This window comes from Polypterus senegalus, chromosome 1 (genome assembly GCF_016835505.1).
Source record: "Polypterus senegalus isolate Bchr_013 chromosome 1, ASM1683550v1, whole genome shotgun sequence".
Classification (NCBI taxonomy): Eukaryota; Metazoa; Chordata; class Cladistia; order Polypteriformes; family Polypteridae; genus Polypterus; species Polypterus senegalus.
This window is the reverse complement of record NC_053154.1, coordinates 90,117,637-90,136,177: the sequence shown is the minus strand read 5'-3', so window position 1 is coordinate 90,136,177 and position 18,541 is coordinate 90,117,637. Positions and strand designations below refer to the sequence as shown.

The 18,541-nt window shown below is 38.9% G+C and overlaps 1 protein-coding gene across 1 annotated transcript in view; it reads right to left on the bottom strand.

The window, feature by feature from the left end:
* Window positions 1-576: 576 nt before the first annotated feature.
* The window catches only part of LOC120525875 (mucin-5AC), a 38,857-nt gene continuing 20,892 nt past the window's right edge, over window positions 577-18,541 (bottom strand). Inside the window, exons 13-30 of the mRNA XM_039748574.1 lie at window positions 17,221-17,358; window positions 16,492-16,656; window positions 16,218-16,312; window positions 16,005-16,131; window positions 14,855-15,110; window positions 14,714-14,766; window positions 13,885-13,985; window positions 13,518-13,666; window positions 12,213-12,351; window positions 11,885-11,999; window positions 9,802-9,977; window positions 9,448-9,687; window positions 6,687-6,843; window positions 6,468-6,596; window positions 5,283-5,433; window positions 4,716-4,759; window positions 2,715-2,930; window positions 577-2,189 (exon numbers count right to left, since the gene is read on the bottom strand). Coding sequence (XP_039604508.1) covers window positions 577-2,189; window positions 2,715-2,930; window positions 4,716-4,759; window positions 5,283-5,433; window positions 6,468-6,596; window positions 6,687-6,843; window positions 9,448-9,687; window positions 9,802-9,977; window positions 11,885-11,999; window positions 12,213-12,351; window positions 13,518-13,666; window positions 13,885-13,985; window positions 14,714-14,766; window positions 14,855-15,110; window positions 16,005-16,131; window positions 16,218-16,312; window positions 16,492-16,656; window positions 17,221-17,358 — 4,064 coding nt within the window. The remainder of the gene's footprint in view (window positions 2,190-2,714; window positions 2,931-4,715; window positions 4,760-5,282; window positions 5,434-6,467; window positions 6,597-6,686; window positions 6,844-9,447; window positions 9,688-9,801; window positions 9,978-11,884; window positions 12,000-12,212; window positions 12,352-13,517; window positions 13,667-13,884; window positions 13,986-14,713; window positions 14,767-14,854; window positions 15,111-16,004; window positions 16,132-16,217; window positions 16,313-16,491; window positions 16,657-17,220; window positions 17,359-18,541) is intronic.

The following is an 18,541-nucleotide window of genomic DNA, read 5'->3' as shown; positions in this document are numbered from 1 at the left end:
GTAGTCTCACTGCTCTCTCTTCGAGTTGTGCGCTCACTCACACCTCTAGAACTGGTACTCTCACTGTTCTCTCCCCGTGTTGTGTGCTCACTCATTCCTCTGGTAGTTGCACTCTTAGTGGCTTCCCCTAGAGTTGTGTGCTCACTCATTCCTCTGGTAGTTGTACTCTCAGTGGCCTTTCCATGAGTTGTGTGTTCACTCATCCCTCCAGTAGTTGTACCCTCACTACTTTCTCCTTGAGTAGTGTGCTCACTTTTGCCTCTGGTAGTTGTAGTCTCACTGCTCTCTCTTGAGTTGTGCGCTCACTCACACCTCTAGAACTGGTACTCTCACTGTTCTCTCCCCGTGTTGTGTGCTCACTCATTCCTCTGGTAGTTGTACTCTCAGTGGCCTTTCCATGAGTTGTGTGTTCACTCATCCCTCCAGTAGTTGTACCCTCACTACTTTCTTCTTGAGTTGTATGCTCACTTTTGCCTCTGGTAGTTGTAGTCTCACTGCTCTCTCTTCGAGTTGTGCGCTCACTCACACCTCTAGAACTGGTACTCTCACTGTTCTCTCCCCGTGTTGTGTGCTCACTCATTCCTCTGGTAGTTGCACTCTTAGTGGCTTCCCTAGAGTTGTGTGCTCACTCATTCCTCTGGTAGTTGTACTCTCAGTGGCCTTTCCATGAGTTGTGTGTTCACTCATCCCTCCAGTAGTTGTACCCTCACTACTTTCTCCTTGAGTAGTGTGCTCACTTTTGCCTCTGGTAGTTGTAGTCTCACTGCTCTCTCTTTGAGTTGTGCGCTCACTCACACCTCTAGAACTGGTACTCTCACTGTTCTCTCCCCGTGTTGTGTGCTCACTCATTCCTCTGGTAGTTGCACTTTTAGTGGCTTTCCCTAGAGTTGTGTGCTCACTCATTCTTCTGGTAGTTGTACTCTCAGTGGCCTTTCCATGAGTTGTGTGTTCACTCATCCCTCCAGTAGTTGTACCCTCACTACTTTCTCCTTGAGTAGTGTGCTCACTTTTGCCTCTGGTAGTTGTAGTCTCACTGCTCTCTCTTCGAGTTGTGTGCTCACTCACACCTCTAGAACTGGTACTCTCACTGTTCTCTCCCCGTGTTGTGTGCTCACTCATTCCTCTGGTAGTTGCACTCTTAGTGGCTTCCCCTAGAGTTGTGTGCTCACTCATTCCTCTGGTAGTTATAGTCTCAGTGGCCTTTCCATGAGTTGTGTATTCACTCATCCCTCCAGTAGTTGTACCCTCACTACTTTCTCTTTGAGTAGTGTGCTCACTTTTGCCTCTGGTAGTTGTAGTCTCACTGCTCTCTCTTCGAGTTGTGCGCTCACTCATACCTCTAGAACTGGTACTCTCACTGTTCTCTCCCCGTGTTGTGTGCTCACTCATTCCTCTGGTAGTTGCACTCTTAGTGGCTTCCCCTAGAGTTGTGTGCTCACTCATTCTTCTGGTAGTTGTACTCTCAGGTGTATTTTCACTTCTTGTACTTTTCGTTGACTGATGTAGTGTTGTGTATTTACTTGTTTGTCTGGCAGTTGTATGTCCAGAAGTTACATGACCACTGGTTTGTCCAGTAGTTGAATGATCTTGTGCACTTGTCTTTTCTGAAGTTATATGTTTAGTGCTTGGTTTTGAAGTTGTTTGCTTACTTGTCTTCTCAGGTTCTGTTTGTTCACTTGTCTGTGTATGGGTTGTATACCCACTGATTATTCCAGAAGAAGTATAGCCACTGGATTTATATGGAGTTGTCTTCTCACTAGTATGTTTTGGAGTACCTTTGGTTTGTTCGCTTGTGTTGGGAGGTAAAGATGTCCTTCCATTTTGAGTGCTTTTGGTAAATCCACATGGGACCTCATGACAGCAAAGAATTCGAATCTCGTAATTGTAGCATACAGGTGGAAACTGGTCTATATTTCTGCAGATTAATCCAAATGATGTGTTACATTGCACCACCTGTTGTATTTTACTGAGTGGCGTATCCGGATAACGATGGGCACGGCATTCAACTGATGTAGGTGTCTGACAAACTGTGTAACCTTTCTTCTTAATATTTTCAAAAGTTTCAAAATCTCCCTCTTGATCCCCAAGGTCTGGTTTGTCAATATCATACCAAATTGACCATTCACAGATTTCTTCTTCACAAATTGTTGTGGGCTGACTTTTAGTTGACAACGGTAATCCACTTGAGGCTGCACAGAAAATTAAATCAAAGACAAAAAGAAAAACAGAAAAATAAATTATCTTCAATAAATGTGTTTTTTAGATATGGGGTCATACAAAATAATACTGTTTTCACTGTGGCTCCTCTTGATTGAGAAAAGCCAATTGAGATGGTTTGGGTATGTCACTAGGATACCCTCTAGTTGGAGACCCTGGGTCAAACTTGTGATGTGGAAAAGGAATTACATCTCTCGGCTAAATTCGGAGCATGTGGGAATTCACCAGGCGAAGGTTGAAACTATTTCTGAGGACAGTGTGGCAGGCATGATTATCCCAAGGAAAAACAGATGGAAACTTTAGTGATGTACGGTAATTATCACTCACCTAATCACTGACATATCTATCTATATTACTTTAAGGAGCACTGTACAATAACATGCATTCTTAGCTAATTTACTAAACCTGATATTTTTTTAACTGGTGAATCTAGTAGTATAATCACATGTAAATACACTGATATCAGTAGTAGTCTGTTAGAAACATAAGGGTCTTACGAGTCAAAAGTGTTTCAGTTGTGGGAGACGGAGAAGTTGTGCTGAACACAAAAGTGGTAGCAGGAGATACGGTGGTGGTGGTGCAAGAGTGTACTTCTCTTATAATCGTGCTATTTGCTCCACAGGTCGCAGAGATGCATCCTCCAATGCCATCTGTAGTGTTGTAAAGTAGAGCTCCCAGTGGATACCGCTTCATATTGTAGATGCATGTGCAGGCTGCATTACAAAGAAACATACAAGTATGTAAGTTGCAAATTGAAGATAAGAAACAAGCTTTTGTCAGTTATTTGGACTCTGTAACATAACATATATCGACCTTAAGATTAAAAGAGAATAAAATATTCCTCCTTGTTACCTTTTTTATAAGTGCATATGTGCATTTGTGTTTTTGTTATTTAAAAGGAACTTTAAAGGATATCTAATTCAGGATGGAACGCATATGCTTTGCTTTGCGTATTTCGTTGTCAATTGTGTATATTCAGTTGAAATGGTGTTTGTTTTTCATTGAATGTCATGAATGGATTGATCTTGAATACATTCAAATGAACTTACTTAAATCAACTGGTTAGTGTGACCCTAATTACCAATATGTAGCTTACAAGATATTACATTTCTGTAACTCATGCCGCTTCTGGGAAATACACATGCATTGCTCTGATAATTTGTTTAAAGATTCACTGGCATGGTCTTTGGAAATTGTTTTTTAAGAAGGTTTAAGTGGACAGTTTTTAAACAGTTAATAGATGGTAGCTCAAACAACAGTAGGTATTTAACTATTTTAATATTGTTGTACTGTCGAAGAAGAATAAGTTTAATTTTGGGACCAGAAGATAAAACAAGAAAAAATGGAGTATACACTGCGGTGAAAAACCAAAGAGTAAACTGATCTTTTGCCAAGCCAGAAACATAACAGAAAAATCAGAATCGTAAATCGGAAAATAAGTTCTAGAATGAAAATACAGAGAAGCACACATTAATTCTTTTAGCTTTATCCATAACACAGATACCCAAACAGATCATAAATGACCCTTTTAAAGGGTCATGCTGATGACATAAGGCGAGCATGGTCCTGGAGACTTCTGGTTGGTTGACACGACAATGGCTGATACGAATGTCATAAAACAGTGCTACCTGTTAATATTCAAAATAGCACCAAGATAAGACGCCAAAAAATTACAATTTTGTCAGGAACCAAGATAGAATGAAATAAATGCTTTAATCAAATTCCTCTACCTTGGAAACCCCAAACTAGTCACCAAGAAGTCTTAAAAACTCCTCGGGAAAGTGTAAAAAAATGAATAAAGAACATCAATCACAATAATTGTCTAAAACACTTCATAATGTTAAATTAAGGGAACATTTTCTTCACCTGTTATTCACATGTAGAATTACAATAGTATTAAATTATTCTAAATTGAAATCCAGATGAATGCCGTTGTACTAAATTGAAGAAAAAGTATTTTAATGTTTTCTACTTTATTTTAGTTTGATTTACTTACAGAGGCTTGCAAGGTGATATTTATTAGTTATTTTTATTTCTTTTTTTATTATTACTTACTAAAATTTAAAAACCTAGATGTGAAATTGGTGGGCTACTATTCTTTAAGCTTTTTTGCAGATAAAGCACATATGGTATGACAGTATATCTTCAATATACAATTCCACTGCTGAATAAAAATCATCATACTGTCCTGTGGGGTGAAATGATATGTCCACTTTTCACCAGAAATTGTCAAGCATTTGCAACCTAAATTGCCCTTCTCACATCTGAATATAGTACAAGCATAAGAAAGTGTGTTTTCGTTGTAATGTCAAGGGAAGGAATTTACATTTTTCCAAACATACTTTTAAAAGGAAAAATACAGAATTTTCTAAATTTTTTTATACTTTCTCAATTATAGTCTGGTAGATTCAGAAATGCTTTTTAAAACATGAACACACAAATAATTTTATTTTTAATTATGACATAAGATACAAGCTTGAGGAATGTTTTGTACTCACCATTGTCATCCCGCATGCAAATCACTCCTTTTGCTGAGCAGTAACTGGAAAAAGCAGCAAATCAATAAATAGTTGCCAACTTAGGCACACATTCTTTGTTTTTGTTACTGTCTGATTTAAACTTAGAATTAAAAACTAAATATGACTTGAAATGTCAATTAAGCAGTCATCATTATATATTATTTTCACCTCACTTAATTTGTCAAACCACATTAGGAATTCTTGATACTTTGATTACTCAAATCTGTGTCCCATGGGAGTCAAAATCAAAGCCTGTTCACTGATTCCTGTCCATCACTAGTTCCACCTACACATGGTCACCATCACACGCTAGGGGAATATGAACTCCCATTTTTATGGTGAAATGTGGAGATGGGATGTCTTCCCCCCACCTCTTACCACCAAAATGCAGCAGTATATAATATTCATAAAAAGCTCACTTGAGCGCATGTCCATCATGCATACTTCATACAGAATGTGTTCCAACCTTTGAATTTAATCTACGCATTTCAATTAACCTTGCCTCTGTCATATTCTCAAATATTAGTCAGTGAATTCAGATCCTACCAGGATTGACAGTTCTCAGTGGACGGTACACTTTCTCCAATACGGTAGTGATGATCTTTTTGATCATACCAGCCACAATCTTTCCTTGCTACACACTGCATGGTGTCTTCGTTAAAAAAAGGTTTCTTCAATGGGCACTTTGGATAGCAGCCTTGAAAAAAGGTAGAAGTGAATTCAGTTTTAGTTGTTTGATATATTGCTCGATTTTCAGGTAGACTAACATTTGTTCTGATTACATATTGACATGCTGTGGATAGGAGCAGATGTCTTTATCAAGCTGTATTTGTCATTGCACATGCAGCTCAAATATACTTGTCCCTACTTGTATTGCGGTAGTGCTTGCCATAAAATATTGAAAACAAAAGCCCAAAAGTAATTTAAGATGATGGGCAAAGGGCCAAGACAAGTCAGAGTTTACATTTAAACTCCACCAAACCTCCAAAGAAAGGCAGGAAGAGCTGTTATTTGGCAGCAAAGGCCTTGGTTTTTGAATGTGGCTGACTTGTAACCACTACAGTCCGATCAACACTGTCAACTAAACTAACCTTCAGAGTCAGCAAATGGCACACGCTACATAGTTGATTTCCTCAGATATATCTTTGCAGTTGGAAGGGCAAGTTGTAGAGGTACCCTGGACACATGACTTAAATGGGGTTACACAGAAACAAATACAACATTTTACAGTTACATTTCTAAGAGAGAGGCTTCTTTTGAGCATGGACCACTTAAATCTATTGTATGCCTGCTGGAGATGGGGTATTCAAAGCTTGATGCAATATATATGTGCATTTTCATTAACTAAAGTTAGCAGAATCCATGATAATCCATACAATTATATAAATTATAAAAGGGGACGTCTTTCACGCTGCTTCAGAACTGAAGTAATACATTAGGGATTTTGAAATCATGGCTTAATGGCATTTTGAAAGAGATATACTGTATACTGTAGTGGAAGCTGAGGAGCTATGTCTGCCTTAATGGCATGTTCTCGTCAAAATGTTTCTTATGTTCTTATGTCAATGCTGCACTAGAAGAGGTAATATCAATCCAGTTTTTAATCAGAAGCTTATTATAAGATCATATTCAAAACGTTTAATTTCTATAACTAAAGGAAAAAGGGTGATTCGTGAACATTGTCATTCTGTAGACCCTAATTTCTGTTGAGGCTTTATTCAGAACCTTTACCTTCAAGTCTTGGGATCTGTGTGGAGCATGTCCCATTGGGGTTTCGGCAAGTTCTCATGCAGGGGCCTCCACAGGGTTTGTGGTGCCACTCACACTGATCAGGACCATTGTAGTAATCACAGAAAAGTGCTACAATAAAAGATAGTTCCAAACAATATTACTTAAAGGAGACTAACCATAGGCTACAGCCCTCAGAATTAAATTAAATTGGATACTCACGGCAAATGTCAGGTCTTCTCCAGGAGATACACACATTGGCTTCATTACAGGCAGCAGCATAAGCAGCCACAGATGTGCAGAAGCACTCGCAGTCACCGCCAGAGTCACAGGCACAAGAGTCATAAACACAAGCATCATAGTAAGGAGTTGGGTCTACCTATGGTATGAAAGAAGCAAAACTGGCCTCACTAAGTGCTTGTATGTAATTGTAGTTCCTGCATGCACTAAAGGGTGACTGAACACCATGTTAAAAATAAAACTAGATATTCAGCTGTCTAACAGACAACAAGCCTGAGCAACATCTGAATATATTATCCATAAAGAATGCAATATGGTGCTATACCATGCTGCTATGTTCCTGTCTTGTTTGCTCACCTTTAGGAATATGATCTTCAAGACAAGAGTAGAGAAAGTCACTTATAAAGAGGACCCATGTTGTTAGCAGGGAAATTTTTCTAATTTCAGGAAAGAACTAGTGGGATGCATTATCTTTAGGCTGGCTATCTGACTGGAAATTTACTTCACTGGGAGCAATGTTTTAAGTAAAGTTTATTGAGCAGGCCTCATTCCTGATCCGATCCAAGTGCTGTAGTGAAATCCTGATTAGTGGAAGTGCAGTTGTTTGGGACAGTCATGTAGGAAGTTCTTTTAGGAGTCCGGTGCTTTAAGACAAACCAAAACTGCACACTCTGTCCAAGGGCTACCAGAGGACATAAAGTGCATAGAATGTTAGACCCTGGAAGTAAAACAGAGGCATCTAGAATGTGGAAGTGGTCTTGTGTCAATGGGTGCTTTAGGGCAAAGGTTGGCTCAACATACAAACAAGAAAAGGGTGTATAATAATACTTGTCAGCTGTTTTCAGGTAAGCTTGCAGGCAAGAAAATCCATCTGGATAATGAAGCAAAAATAGTACCTATCATCGATGTGTACTCTAAATGCAATTGTCCAAATAATTCAAATCCTGCCACATCTGTCTTGTACGAACCTCTGTGCCTATACCCTGAAAGGGAACTTTAAAGTGTGCCATTGTGATGAAGAGCATTAGAGGTCTGTGGTGGTACAGACTTTTTAATATAAAAATACCACACTCAGGAATGGTGGGTGTGAATATCAGGATGTAAAATCAAGAGAACGTCAGTATCTGGCAGAGATTGTGTGGTGGAAATTAGGCAAGATGGTTGGGAAAGCCCTGGCCAGAGTAGCAGAGCTCCTGCTGAGCAACGGATCAGAGCACTAGCAGCCATTCATGCTGGAGAGGTCCTATTGACCTCTAGGTATGATGGTAGGACAAGAGAGTAGGGTTTGCGGTGTCCCCCAGCTGTTGAGGGACAGTGTTGGAGACATGATAGTTCATCTTGGTACATGACTATCGATGTCTGTGTGCTGCCAGCAAGGGCCAAAACAGTATGTACAGTTTTTGAGCTAAATTCAGGTTGTATTTCATTAAGCAATAAGGTCAGGTACTATGACATACAGTATATCTTTTTTTTGATTAAGATTAAGCAAAACTTTATTCATCCTCTCCCATATGTTCCTGTGTGAAAAGATAGACACCGACTTATAAAATGAACAATAATAAAGTAGCATTTATATGTGCATATTTATCCAAACTATGTAAATACATATAAGAATGTATACACTATAAGTCCCCCCACCCCCATTCAAAGCAACCTGTCTGGGAAGAACCATCACAGGAAATGATGGAGCAGTTGAGCATGTCTCCCAACGGATCAGCGGATGAGCTGAATCTGGTCAACAACGTCAATCAATTGTGTAGCAAAAGTCTGACTCAACTTGGCATAATGTACCATGATTGGGTTACCGATTTGCCAAATGCAATCAGCAGGCCACAGGCTCAGGCTACTAAAACACAGTATCCCAATGATTGTTATACACTGGACACCCAGGACTGGCAAAAGAAAACAAGGGTGTCTCTTTAAGACCTGGCAGGTGACCTGCTGAGAGGATTTCCATGCCGCCGACAATGACTGTGAAGAAGTACCAATGATTGCAACTGATCGAGTTTGTTGGAGACAACTTGCTGCTAAAACAACTGGAGGCAAAATGAGGATATGCTACTGATTTAAAAAAGAATGCAACACAGTAATTTGATCACCTGGCCCTTTACAGAGTCTTCAGTGACCATTGCATCCAGAGACAAGTAAGTGCACTTTTCTGATGCTTTTGTAGTTGTGTAGGGACACCCCCATACCAAAGCTTATTCTAGAACTTGGCCTAGAATATGATCCGACAATATAGTTGAAGGGTAAACTAAGGGTAGGTGACAGAAAGAAGAGTAACCAGGAACTGTAAAATAGGAGTGAAAGAAAGAGACAGACAGACAGAAAGAGTAGGTTGAGAGCTTTACATGAATTTGACAGATGGGAAAATGGGTTAGGAAACCACACTGCTTAATCATGACAAGAATATTCAATGGGGCAGCAGGATTTATTGCTTTCGGATTACTTTCGGTTCTCCCTGTAAGTAACTTTCTCTTGTATGTTTTAACATAGACACTCCTGTTTTAATAAAATATTGATTTTCTTGGTGCTATACTGACTGATTATGGCAACAGAGACCATGAGATTAGTTATGTGTTGAAAGAAAGGAAGTGTTGACATGTTCAAGCAAGAATTTCACTGTAATCTGTACATGTGACAATAATGTACAAAAACTTGTAAGCCCGATCTGGGTTTTAAGAAGCACCGGTTACATTGTTATGGATGAAATGATATTGGCAGATAGTAAATTAACAAGTACCTGTCTGTGGCAAGCAGCAAACACTTTGCTTTTGATGATGCTGCACTGTTTCTGAGCCCAAGACTGTCGATATGGGTTGGAGAGGCAGGGATCTTTAGGAACTTTAGCATCTGGACAGCTTGGGGACACCTTCCAGCTGTTTCCAAATTCCAGAGCCTTTACCACTACCGACTGGCTACTGGTGGTAAAGTCGTTGTTTGCATTCCCATCAAAGTTGCCACACAGGCCACACACATTACCCTGAAAAACAGAAGCAAATGGAGCCTCATACATAAAATATACATTCTCCTTGAGTCAACAAAAGATTTTCCTAATTTTAAGTGATGTCAAAAGTTAACTTCAACAATGCTGTACCTTAAATAAAGGACTAAGCTTGATGTGCACACTGGTCTTCTTGTCCCACATAAGGATCAGGCCAGGCTTAATTTCCATTACCAGATACATCCCCATGTGACTGATCTTATAGGGGAGGTCAATACTGATGTCCCGCTTGATGACTTCATACTGACCATCTGACAGTCTAATTTCATCTTGCTGCAGGAGTACACAAACAAGGAGAATAAACAGTCATGCTCAAAATTGAGTGAGATTAATAACAAAGATGAGTATAGTGGTCTAGTTTTCACCATTAGAGCTCATTAGTTGTAAGTTTTATCTTAAGGTCCAACACGTACAAATGAACAGCGAGCCTTTACTTTATGGTAGGTTAACTATTTCTTTTGTTTTTTACATTGTCAAACATTATATATATACAACAGATATCCCCAAGCTTTTTAAAGGGTTGATAATATGCAGCCCCATGTCAGCTTAAAGAAGGCAGCAGAATTCAAAAGTAATGTACAGTATATGAGTGATACAAGAGTATTGCATTTTCTTAAACCTTTTCTGAGAATTTCTGATGTGTGAAATGTTCTTACTTTGGGTTTCTTCTTTCCACACATACACAGACTGACTACACATTCAGACCATCAAGGTTATTTTGTGATAAAAGGCCTTTGAGAACATTTCAAGTGGCAGAGAGGTTGCATATGTTTTAGAAGGATGTTCCAAAAGAAATGTCTTCAAACAGGCAGAGGTCAAATGCATGCAGTGTCATTTGAAGCTATACAGCATGTCAGGCTCAAAATGTTGACTGAAAGTTGTGGTCAATACGGAGCTATTGTTACCAAACTCTACCTGTCCTTATTTTTTTTTTTTTACCCCTTATTATTCCTTAACCCAAAACCAAAATGTTGTTCTTCACGCAGTCAGCTCTTTTCACACATTTTACCAAACTAGCGCTTAGCTTTGTATTTTTGTTGTGTTATTTTAACCTAACGGTATTGTTGTTCTATTTTGTTTTTTGTCATGACTGGTCCCAAATTCTGTTGCTAGTTAATACTTGCCACTGTCTTTTATAGCTGGAGTGCCAAGTGTATTATTTCTGTGGCCCTGTTGCTAACAACAATATAGTTCTGCCCATAAAATAATGCACAAAATGTTAATGCCTTACACATCAGCACTGGACAAAATGACATTCACTCTGTGACACTGAGTAAGTTAAATAAATAGTTTGGTGAGCAAGTCACTTAATTCAGATGTGTTCCAACTGTAAAAAATACATATGAAAACAAGAAATCTATTCTGATCACATAAATCATCTTAGATAATGCCAACAGCCTAATGCATTAATTTCAATATGATGGATTGAATACAATATCAAACTATATTTCTCCATGACAATTCATAGCTCTGTTTCTATCCATTCCAAGATACAGAACCTGCCTTCTTGACCTTTTCAGGATATTGGCTACACTTGTTTCTCCCTTCCTTTTACTGAGTCATTTGCTGAAGTGGAAATATTGACAAATTTTAAAAGGTACACAGAGAACAAGCTGGAAAAAGTTGACTCTTAGCTATCCAGATGAACTTTAATTCATTCATTTTCCACCACTTATCTAAGACTGGGTCGTGGGGACAGCAGTCTTAGCAGTGAGGTCCATAAGTTCCTTTCCCCAGCCACACTTGCCAGCTCATCACAAAGCATTCCTAGGCCATCTGGGAAATATAACCTCTCCAGCAAGCTCTTTGTCTTTCTCGGGACTCCTCCCAGCAGGTCCGCTGGTCGTGCCTGTAAAAAGCCATCCTGGCATGTCAGATGCCTGAACAACCTCAGTTGGCTCTTCTCGATGCAGAGTGTCAGCAGCTCTACACCAAGCCTCTCCAGGATGTCTGTGCTTATCACCCTATGTCTAAGGAAGAGCCCTCAAATTTTTTCATAATGTTGAATTTTTGAAAGCCTTCAATTTCAGCTGTTATAAGACATGAACCTGATTTTCAGACTACAGACTTCTTATAAACTTCCCATAAGGTACCAGCAATTATGAAAAATGTAATGAGTACCAATGTGATTTCAAAACATAAATGAGACCCTTCCTCTTAAAATAAAAAGCAATACGTACCCCCAAGAAGAGCTTGATGGCCTTGGAGCAGGTGGTACCAGTGCTGCCACATGGGATATTCTCTGTAATCACACGGAAAGTACCCTTGTCTGGATTGATCCCACAGTAATCCTGAGGAAAGGATAATAAGTGTAATGAGACAGAACCTCCTGTTAAAGCATCACACTGCTTTATGAACAAGACAAATGACTGGGCCTGTATCACTCTCCAATCTACAGGAATAAAGAAACCCAAGAAATCACAGTATCAAAGAAAATTTTGATTGAGTGACAACATTATGAACTGTCAAGACAAGTATAAGTGACTGTGAACGACTTTGTTCACCTGAACAATGGTGTATTCACAATTGCCGTTAAAGCTGAATCGTTTCCCATCAAAAGTCAGGTAGTGCCCTTCTCCCCGGATGACACAGGAGCCATAACACTGCTGATTTGTGCAGTTCCATTTCCGCTCATTACAGGTACTGAGAAAGGCAGAAAAAAAGATTACAGATTACATTGACTGCTAAACATGAAGTTGACTCAGACTGGTAATACAGACTTGTATTATTATAAGAAACAACACCTTTGTAGGATAATTCCTTTATGAGAGCTAATACTGTATTATCTAATTCTTGTGTGGCTTAGGGAAAGAGATATTTGAATAAAAATCTGATTTTAAACTGAGTCATAAAATAAAATTTAAAACAGTTTCCACTAAACAACTGATATAAGGCTTCATCTAAAATTCTGTTTAGATTTGGGTGTTAAAGTTGAAAAAGACCAGATAAAGAAACTAGAATGAGAACATGACCTTTAAAGAAAGTTTGAAAGCTTTGAACGTTTTTACTTTGATCAATCCATCTATCCATTTATTTTCTTAACCCACTTATCCAGGGCAGGGTTTCAGAGAAGCTGGAGCCTATCCCAGCAAGCATAGGGTGCACGGCAGGAACACCAAATGGAGATTAATAGGTGATTTGATGGAAGTGTTTTAAATTATAAAGGGAATTACTAAAATGACTACAGGTTGTTTTGTGAGAGTGCCCCCTATGGATGGTATGACCCTGGGGAAGACCCTGAACATGCCACAGGTATTATATGCAAGTTACTAGAAATGAGGTGGCCTCATCTGTCCAGCACAAACACACCATCTTTGTTTTATATAGTGTCTAAAGCACTTTATAAGTTCAAATATAGAGTACAGCATACCCATTTTTTTTACATTCAGAGGAAATGCAAAATAAATTTGTTGCTGAAGTGGGAACTGAGTGAATCACACATGGAAACTGAACTGACAGCCTTGTGATTCAAAGCCCAATTCTTTAAGCAACACATCGCACAGCTTGTTAACAGTTTGACTCTCACCAGTAAAAGTGGACGAGGAATGAGTAAGTGAATATTAGGAAATGCTACTCACACAAAGTGTTGTACCTATAGGAAACACACATCCAAATGGAGAGTTGAAGGCTGAGCTTTAAGTACCATTATATGTCGAACTTGATATTTTTAAACATTATATGAAAAGGAATCAAGGGACTTCTGTGGGCTGTATGTCACATCCTCACAATTTCTGCATTTAATTCAGAATACATATTAAATGTGGCATTACATGTGGTCAAAGAATGCTCTTGCAATGAAATTAACCTACCAAGTATTGCAGTCCACTTGTATCTTCTGTCCAGGCTGATATGTTTTTCCAGAATGGGTACAAGGACACTGGGAGGCAGGAATACACCCTTGACCGTTGGACACCAAGCCATCAGGGCATACACATCCTGAGACACATGCCTTGCTGTACTGCATAGTAAAAGAAAAAGAATCAATTTGAAATAGTTGAAGCTGGCATGGTTAGTGCACTCATGCAGCCACCTAAACTGGACTCATATTTCAGTTTTCACTGTCTGTGTGGCCCAAAGTAACCCAGAATTTGATGTTCTAAAATGATTGAATACAAGAACAATTGCTGTGCCACTTCTCATTTCCCGATTGCAGTAATGGAGGCCATTTTTACTTACACATTCCATGTGTAGTGTCTGGCAGCTCTTTTGGCACTCAGATCCAGGAGATCCAGGGTAGGCATTGGAACAGTTTAGGTATTGCATTGGTTTCTTACAGACTGAAAGCAAAGGGAAACTATTTATTTCAAACAACATGCTGCCTTAAAGGTCACCATTTCATTGTAGACTTGAGTCTATGGAGACTCAGTAATTGTTTGTTGCTTTGGTTACTTAATATAAAGAATTATATCATTCATGAGATATCTGATTCACTCTCAGGTAAGAAAAAGTGAAAATGCCTAATACATAAAGACATCCATCCATTTCCCAACCCGTTGAATCTGCACACAGGGTCATGGGGGTCTGCTGGAGCCAATCCCAGCCAACACAGGGCGCAAGGCAGGAACCAATCCTGGGCAGGGCGACAACCCACCGCAGGACACACACACCACAATTTAGAATTGCCAATCCACCTAACCTGCATGTCTTTGGACTGTGGGAGGAAACCGTAGCACTCGGAGGAAACCCATGCAGATACAAGGAGAACATGCAAACTCCACGCAGGGAGGACCTGGGAGGCGAACCCAGGTCTCCTAACTGCGAGGCAGCAGTGCTACCACTGTGCCACCGTGCCACCCATAAAGACATCACTCATGCTATATATACAGTAGTTAGTCAGAAGAAAAAAAATGTCCTTTTCCTGTACATATACTGTAGTTTATATTGTATATGAGTGATCTATACCTTTATGTCTCATCATATTTTTATGATCAAACTAAATTATCTGCAAAATACAAACACATTTTTTTCAGCATATTATGAATTAGGGTTTTCAAATCTCTCATACCAATACTTGGCTTATTTGATTCCATGCACCTCAGTTTTCCTTGGCTGCAAGTGCTGTGAACAGAACAAAATTCAAATAAAACACCATATAATTATACTTAGAGAAGAACTTTGTTTGTGAGGTATGAATGCTGTTACCCACCACATGACTCCATTCTTAGTGATGACTTCTCCAGCCTTCACAAGGACGCCTTTGCTATAACATGGGCAATTAGATTTGGGGACACACTTGCCAGAATCATCCATGTAGCTCCCCTCCTTGCATCCACAGCCATCCACAGGTACAAATTGTACATTACAGGTGGGGTCTGGTTCACTGAGGGACCGACAGGTACGGCCACAGCTTGTCATGCTATAGCTATAGGTCATTGTCTCTGGGCATGATGTGGAATAGTTCACTAGTGGAGAAAGAAAAAAAAAAAACTGTAGTCAAAACAAATGCTTTAGATGTTAAAGAATCCAGGCAGTTTTTATCACCATAATACACAGAATTATTGTTTAATTGCTGTTGTCAGTAAGAGAAATATAAACAGGAAAGTGTGACAAAGAAAAAGCGCAGGATCCACCAAGGTTCTAGGAGAAAGAACGAGAGTAGCATTTGCAGGCTGTATGCCATCCTTTCAGTGCAAAAACAAAAACCAGAAGATGCCCTGGAGTTACGGTATCCAGAATTGAAAGAGAAAAGCTGACCAAGATGGAATGGGCAATATACCCAGATGGCCCTAAAGGGTAGGCAAATGAGCATGTGTCAAGCAGCCCAATTCTTATTAAGACAGAGTGTGACCAGGAAAGGAGACGACATCACCTGAGCAGCACACTGTCACATGTTGAGAGGGCATGGATGAGGCTGCCCCTTTTAGAAGTAAGGAAGCAGGAGATCTTTTTATTAATATGACCATCTAGCCTTGCTCCAATATGAATTTGTTCACTTTACCAGAAATGACCTTACAATAGGGTTAACAACCACCTTAAGACCATAGGCTCATTGAGTCTAGAGTCAAGAAGTTAGTGGGGGCAAGGGCTCGACTTTTGGGGTGGAAAAGAGGACAGAATCAGAGCTAGAACATAAGAGGGCTGTGAGGCATTTAAACATGGGTGGAAAAGCTGATATATCTGGTAGATACAGAAGGTAACCTATATAGACAAGCCAGGACAGAATAGAGGCTATGTTGATTTGTTCTTTTCATTTACTACTTTGTGTATTCCCCTTGTTTATCCCACCCTCCTCCTTATTTAATAAATCCTTGTATGTTTTATTATTCTCATTTATAGTTATTATTCTCAGTACTCACTGCAGATATTTGACCTCCATCCATTCAGGAGCACTCCCTTGACAGCACATGCTCTCACGTATGAGGAAACAGCAGCACACATTAAGTCTTCGCTTTGTTCATAGGTGCAAACATCATGCATGCAGGTCTGTGCAGAAAGCAATAAAAGATAGCTTCAGTCTTCTGCTGTAGCACATAATGTAGCTGTGGATTAACAAAGTCACCTTCACTTACTTTTTCAAAGGTTGATGAAACAACCACATTATGGCAGGCAGCAAATGGTCCAGAGGGATCTGACAGCAAGGAGCACCAGCGTTTTGCAAACTTTTCTGTGAATCAACAAGCACAAACATGTGTTGTTAAATCTGTCAAGGTAAAGGCCATACATTTTGATGAAAAAAGCAAAAAAAAAAAAGAAAATAATAAGACCTGAGAAAAATGAAAGAAAAGAATATTTCAATACACAGGCAACATGGATTACCTAAGTAGCCACAGACTTAATTCTTACCATTTTCAACACTTTGACTGCAGGGATCCTCATAGTTGTCTACCACATCTGAGCAGGTTGCCATGGTCTTCCAAGTGTTGGCAAAAGCTGACGCAGTTCCTTCCACTACACCACTATTAGTGTTGAAATCATCAGCCTGGACGTTATTAAAATTACCACAAATCCCTTCAACAAAAAATGCCAGTTAGAATGGAGACTCTCCTATAGTAATTTCTATAATGACAAGCAAACTCCAATCCTATATTTTAATGATCTCAAATTCTGACAGATGTGTCTAATAAAAGTTTAGATATAAAACTGAGTATTTTATTTTGTTTAAAGGGAGAGGAGAGCCCTTAATCAATCAATCAACATTTATTTATATAGCACATATTCATACAAAAAAAAAATGTAGCTCAAAGTGCTTTACAAAATGAATAGAGTAATAGAAGACACAATAAAAGATAAACATAAGTCAACATTAATTAACATAGAATAAGAGTAAGGTCCGATGGCCAGGGTGGACAGAAAAACAAAAAACTCCAAAAGCTGGAGAAAAAAATAAAATCTGTAGGGGTTCCAGACCAAGAGACCGCCCAGTCCCCTCTCATAAAACTCTTAAAACTAGAAAGAAGCTATTCTGTGAATTCATGATCAGATCTCTCCGGTGCCCAAAGCAAAGTAGGTGAGATGCTTTTGCTTTCCCTTATGGAATGTGTCAAGGTATAGAATAAAACACCAAAGTCTTACCACAGGTCTGACTCTTGAAAGATGCATCCAAAGTAACGTAGACCTGCATCAGTGGAATTAACTGGATCTGAAGCTGCACACCAAAGGATGTATCAATGATCATGTGGAAGGTTGATGGCATGAATACGGTGAAGTTTGCTAAATAAATATTACAAAATTACATTTATCAAAGCAGGAATCAAAGACACAGTTACAGTTACACTTTAAGTCACAAAGCAATTTTGGTCTGCTTATAGTTTTATAAATTAGAGGGTAGTTCCAGTCATAAAAATATATGATTTACCCTTCTTCAGGAAGCAAAGTGTAAAATATTGCTAAACCCACTGGTCTGTCAGTGAAAACAGTTTAATCATTTCAGGTCACTTCCTTCTGTTAATGAACATTTTATTAACTTAAAGAGCATTCCAGATTTAAAGTATCTAAAATATAACAGTGATGGTTCACCATGTGAACAATATCACATGGTGTTAGCCACGCCGAGGCATGTGTTTTAGGGTTGACCTAACTTAAAACTTAGCCCACAATCAAACAGACAAATTTGAAAAAGCAATTTTCACTGTAAATGTTTTCGAACCACACAGATGTTTTCAGATTGTTTTCCAAATGTTTATCATCCACACTGAAATGTTAAAAAGTTCTCATTGGATTGCCCAGTTTGTAAGCCAAAAGTGGTGTTTTGTTTAAGTATGAATCCCCAGATAAGGGGATCTTTTTGAGGACAGACAATGAAATGCAACTGCTACAGTGACAATAAAGGCATCCTACACCTTACATCTTTAAAAGTTATAAGCAAGTATAAGGCTACCAAAGCACTGGAAAACAGACAATACATTTAGAGTCCTGCCCAAATAAATGCAGTAAAATATTTACGTGTTTCAAGGCACAGTATCCGTTAGCTGATGCAGAGAGTAAGGAAAGGACAATCCACATAATAAAGCTGTGATCACAGGGGAGAAGGCTGAAGTCAGTGCCTGATTACATTACAGTTATACTGTATGTTGCCGTTTTCGAAAGGCTTAGTTTTCCCCATCCAGAATATTATGCGACGCCCAATGTTTTCAAATTTACTAACTTTGGAGAGCATTTCCAAAACAATACCTTTTTTAGTTATTTTAGAGTGGATGGAATAATTAAAAATGAATTTTTAAATGTTATTTCTCTGTGAAATTGTACACGATTTCTTTAAGAAGATGTCTACAGTGGAATAGAATCAACTTTCTTTTATTACCTAGATATCTGGACTGGGTTTTTTCGAGTGTTGTTTAAGAAGGACAAATTTTAACCTTTTCTGTAATTTACTAGGTTGATTATATATTTTTGC